The 5,945-nt window shown below is 35.7% G+C and overlaps 1 protein-coding gene across 1 annotated transcript in view; it reads left to right on the top strand.

Annotated features, from left to right (window-relative positions):
- Positions 1–5,945, top strand: part of Ankrd31 (ankyrin repeat domain 31) — a 206,556-nt gene that overhangs the window by 29,188 nt on the left and 171,423 nt on the right. The window contains exon 5 of the mRNA XM_004643500.1: positions 57–133. Coding sequence (XP_004643557.1) covers positions 57–133 — 77 coding nt within the window. The remainder of the gene's footprint in view (positions 1–56; positions 134–5,945) is intronic.

The following is a 5,945-nucleotide window of genomic DNA, read 5'->3' as shown; positions in this document are numbered from 1 at the left end:
GAGTTTTTCTTTCTACTTAACAGTTTATTTTTATTAATTATTTTGATTATTTTTAGGACTAGAGAAAAGGATGCACTGTTCACTGTGTCATTTCCTCAGGCTGGACTTTCATTGGACCAGCAAAATGCTGGAGGTAAGTATGCATGGGAGAGGTATATAAAGAAAATTTGGGGCCTAGGAGATGGCTCAGTGGAATAAGCACTTGCCTGGCAAGCACAGGGGCCTGAGTTCAATCCCTACCTAGTTCTATCAAAAAAAGAAAAAAGATAATTTGTTTTTTAATAAAATAGAAGATCAGTTATTTGTTTATTAAGTAGGCTGGGCCACTGTACATTTATTTAAAATATGAAATCAGTGTCCCTTTTGACCGTGGATTGTGCTACATGGAGTTGCCCATGGGAGAAATAGGTTAGTTACAATCAGTAGCTGCTACTCCAAATATCTGCTATTTTCCTTTGCGACTTTGGGGCCTAAGTTTGAAACAAGTGTTTTCTCTGCTTATAACATTAAGATGTATGTAATAGTTTTCTTGACTTGCCACAAGGCAGTTTTACCCTTGTTTTAGGTTGTTTTGTTTGTCTGGTTTTTATTCTTTTAGGAAGTATCTTGCTATGCAGTTCAGGCAGGCTGTGAGCTCACTTTGTAGACCAGGCTGGTTTTGAATCTGCAGCAATCCTCCTGTTTCAGTTTTATTAGAGAATCACTGCCTTTTTTTTTGAGACATCCTCTCGTGACTCCTGCAGAATGAGTTTTTGTATCACAGTATAGTAAATAGTTATAGTAGTCACTGGAAAGGTACCAGTATGTGTTAAAAAATTGATGAAGATAAATTTGAAAAGCTCTGTTTTTGCTTTGAATTAACCCTTTTTTTTTTTTTTTTTTTTTTTTTTTTTTTTTTTTTTTGCGGTACCAGAGATTGGACTTAGGACCTTGTGCTTGCCAGGCAGGTGCTTATAGGACTGGCCCTGATGAGTTAATACTTTTGTCCATTACCGTTCTCATACACATTCGTAATGCCTAGGTTTTGGGCTTTAAAACATTATTTTTTGAGACAGTATCTCACTATGTAGTTTAGACTGGCTTTGAACTCACAGCAGTCCTCCTGCTGCAGCCTTCTGAGTGTTGGGGTTATAGGCATGTCCCACCATACCTGGCTTGTTCATGTTTTAACAAGTACTTACTGCATGTACTATGAGCGACGTACGTGTATGGCTTTTGGAGCTAAATAAACCAGGGATCTTTAAAGGATAGCTAATCTATTTGTAGAATCAAGATATCAGGATAAATCTGAACCATCATTCATTTCTGAAAAGCAAGAACTTTTTCATAATGTCAAGGGCAGGGCTGACAGAACAAAGGCCTACCTAGCTCATTGTTATTTTTACTGACCAGGCTGTGACACATTAAGTAGGTGGAAGAATAAGTTTTAGTTCCTGGAAGTAAGTTTGTGAAAATGTCATGTGTTTATGATAATACTCAACAAATGTTTAAGGTACACAAAAGCTCATTTCAATAAATGAGCTAAAGATATGTATATATGTAAAGCACAGGATATTTTTGTTTATCATTGTATAAATAGAGACAAAACAGAACCATGAGTAAGTCAAGTAGTACTTAAAAAGGTAAGAATTGTACTACAGAAGGGAAGGACCACCTCTGCAGTATGAGCAGTGACACACAGAAGACATGTAGAAAGTGAGGTCTGATATGTCCGAAGATTACAAATATATGGTATTCATTTTGGGAAAATTTCCTGTACTGACTAGATCCTACATTTGTTAAAATCTTTAAATGGCCCTTCCTATCATGATAAATTACAATGGTAGGTATAAGTTTACAGTAATATTGAGAGAATAGGTCAGTGTATAATAAATGAGACAAAATCTTTTCTAACACTGGCCAAATGTTAAAATTCTGGGGGAAAATTAGGTTATAAAAGATAACAGCTTTTAAGGTATTAACTTTGTAAGATAAATAATTGACTACTCAGGTTTTAATCCTCTTGGGAGAAACAGCCATTTATCCCACCCCAAAATTAGGCAGTAACTCACATCCTGTCTCCTCAATTGGTCCAAAAAATTACTTGTTTTGTGTTGCATATAATTTCTGTAATCCTAGGAAAGTACAAAAATTGGTACCGATTTTTTTATGGAAAAACATTTAGAATTAGCCAGGTAGATTCAGTTAAATGGTCTTAGTATTGTTGCAACAACCAAAGTGTCATGGAGCCAGTTGGAAATAGGCAACCTTCCAAACAGGTCTGAGCAGGGTATTGACCTTGGCCATACCCGTGTTGTGGAGTTTCTTCACAACCTGTTTGGTCTGGGACTTGTTATATGTTGTCTTTCGTGGCAGACTCAGTCATTGGAGAACTTAGTGGTATAGTGGTTAGATTTGTTTGCCCTGGGGGTGCTGTCTGGGAATATTTGGGCTTCCTCTGTTGCTGCAGTGTCTGTGCTGCTGGAAATATAGGTGACATGTGGATCTTCGGTGGGTTTTTGTTTTTTTGCTTCTTCCCTCTGACTGTCTTGTTTTCTTGGCCTTCAAAACTTTAACTTTGGGGACAGGAGCATCCTTCATTTCTGGTGATTTCTTGGTGAAAAAGATCCAAAATAAATACAACTTCACTTTTTTAGAAGTTACAGGAATAAGAATAAAAATAAGACTGAATCTTCATGTACTATTATGAATGAATTTATGAGCAATAATTTTTACTGTTATTGTATATCTTTCTGCAGAATTTTTATTGATGTATATTTACAATGCATAATGATTATCTTCATTGTGGCGAGCTACAAGTGACTCAGGTTTATGTTTCCTTATGGTAGAGTACCACTGTATTGTATATAAGTACTTTTTAATTCATTCAGTGGCTGATGGACCTAAAGGTAGCTTCCAGTCTTTAGCTATTATAAGTGGTACTCCTATAAACGTGGGTATGCATTTATATACAGATGAAAGTATAATGTAATGTCTTTGACTTTCTTAGGGAAATATTTAGAAGGAAAATAGCTGGGTTGAATAAAACTATTTTTAGTTTTTTGAGGCCTTTCTATACTAAATTTCCATAGCAGTTATACTAGTTTACATTCCCAACAACAGTATGCAAGAGTTTGTTGTTGTTTTTTTTATTCCCACAACCTTTTCAGCATTTGTTGATTGTTTTAAATTTTTTTTAAATTATGAGAAAAATAAAAATTTTAATAACCAAATAATGAGAATAACAGTAGTTATTACACTGTGTACCATATTTAAAGTAGTTACTTGGTACCAGACATAAACTAAAAAGATTCTTTACAAAAAAGCACAATAACACAAACTTTCTTTTCAGTGAACTAAGAAACAATTAGTATGAAACAAATATAAAACGAGGGAATGTGTAATGGCGAAATATTTGAACTTCTCTCTGCTTCCTGTTTCTCTTACTGTGCTATTTATATATATTTTCTCATATAAGAGAAACAAGCTTATGTGTCTTATTTCAGTAGCATATGTTCTCAAGATGCATCCATTTGTCTACAAATGTCCCATTTATGTTTATGGCAGCATAGGACTCCATTATATATAAATAAAACATTTTCCTTATCCATTCAGCTGTTGATGGCTATACAGACTGTTTCCAAGACCTTGGTATTAGAAGTTGTTCTGCTATAGACATAGATTTGCATATATCCCTGTAATATGCTGATTTTAACCCTTTTGGGAAGATACATAAAAGGTATATAACTAGATCAAATGGAATATCTACTTTCAGTCTTTTGAGGAATCTTAATACTGGTTTCTGTAGGGACTTTCATTCCCACCAAAGAATTCCTTTCCTTCCATGTCCTCACCAGCATTTGTTATTGCAGTATTAGAGTTTTTGATGATAGTCCTTATTTCTGGGGTAAGCTGGCATCTCTGTAGTTTTGATTTGCATTTACCTGGTTGCCCACGATGGTGAACATTTTTTTATGTATTTATTGGCCATTTGTAATTCTTCTGAGAAGTATTTGTTCATTTTGATTGCCCAGTTTTTGATTGGGTCGTTTATTTGGGAGGATCTAATTTTGTTGGGTTTTTTATATTTGTTATTGTTGTTTTTGTTTTGATACAGGCTCTCACTAAACCGTTCGAACCAGTAGTGATCATCCTGTCTCAGCCTCTCTGTTGCTAGGATTACAGGCATGCACCACCATTCCCAGTTCTAGTGCTGGCACAGCATGTGGTACTGGTGATCAAACTCAGGACCTTATGTTTGGCAGGCAGGCATTTATACCGCTGAGCTATCTTCCCCAGCCCTTTATATATTTCTGATGTTAGTCATCTATCTGTGGGATAGCTAACAATTTTTCTCCATTCTGTAGGTTGTCTACTCTTATTTGTTTCCTTTGCTGTGCTGAAGCTTTTATTTTTATAAAATACCATTTGTAGATTCTTGGTATTATTTCTTGTGCCATTGGAGATCTGTTCAGAAAGTTGCAAAACTGTTTCATAATTGGTGGCCATCTCCTAATACAAAAACAGTCAGCATTCCTCAAAGAACTGGAAAAAACAATCTTAGATTCTTATAGAACCAGAAGAATTTTTTTATCTCCTCAACTTCTGTTTGGTACCTTTTCATGGACTCAATTCTCTGCTAAACTGGTCATTTATGTTTTGTATTGATTACCTTAGGTAGATTTTTATTAGTGTCTTCTATAATTCACTGGTCATTTTGTTTATTTAGTCCATTGTCTGCTTCATTATATGAATTTTGAGGTCCTCAGATGCCTTCTCAACCTGTTCTATGTTTCTTCATATCACTTTGTATAATTCAGTTGTTTACTGTTGATTTTTCTCCTGCTAGATGCCTCATTCATCAGCTTTCGGGGAGGCATTTTGTTACCTTGTCTTCTCATGCTTCTATTATGGTTTTTCTGGTTTTTATATGTTTTGGAGAGCTGGGGGTCAGTGAAGTTGGCAAGACTTCTTGGTAGGCGCTTGCTCTCCATTGTTGTGCTCTGGGTGTTTCTAAGTGTAAGCCATTGCCTCTGTCTCGTGACCTGACCACCTCTGCTAATTGGGGAGGGTACAGTATAATTGGCCCAGCACCCTATTCTCTAAACGAACTGCAGTAATGTTGGTGACACAAAGACAAGCCATGCAGTAAAAAACAAGCATGCAGTAAAAAGCAATAACTATGTCACTACTAGAAATAGCAAAGAAATCTGCAACAATAACAGACTCAAATATTAACTGTCATCAATGTTTAAATTTTAATAGAACAGCAATTTTCAGGTGTTTCTAATTAGATACAGAAGTTTAATAAAACAAATCTAACTTTTACTTATTTCATCCTATCATTAAATATAAGCACAAATGATAATTGATACTCCTCTCCAAGTACAAATAGTTTTATGATTTTTAAGCCATCGAATAAGTATCAGTCTCAAACTTTTGAATATTTCAGATTACAATGTAGTACAACCTGCCAAATTTGGGGAAAACCGGTTTAATACCCTTTACAAGATAGTTACTGATAAGTCGAGTCATGTTTATAAAGCTATAGAGTTTACATTTTAGAGATTAAAATCCTTTCTTCATAACTATATTTTAAGCTTGAGGCAGGTATTATAGGTGACATTATGCTTTGGACAATTGTTTTCTCCCTTGGGTCTTAACTGTGATAACAGGTGTCAGCAATAATTACACAAATGCTCCATTTCCATTTTTGTATACCTAGTCCCAGGATTTACGAAGCAGCAAGGTTCAAGAAGGCCTTGAATTTTTTCCTGTCCCTGTGGCCTTGTGTGGGTCAGCAATCCATTGTGATATTATTGGCGTCTGCACTGCTGTCCCCACCCTCACTGAACTTCTGAGTCACAGATCTGTTGTAAAACTCCCATGCACAGGAAGGTTATCCCTGAGGTGTTGCTTGCTGCCCTGAAGCTGCTGTGACTAGAAACCTGTAGGGTAGGTAGTTC

Source organism: Octodon degus, unplaced genomic scaffold (assembly GCF_000260255.1).
Source record: "Octodon degus isolate 3935 unplaced genomic scaffold, OctDeg1.0 scaffold00177, whole genome shotgun sequence".
Lineage (NCBI taxonomy): Eukaryota > Metazoa > Chordata > Mammalia > Rodentia > Octodontidae > Octodon > Octodon degus.
Note: the sequence above shows the minus strand (reverse complement) of the source record. Positions and strands in the feature narration are given on the sequence as shown.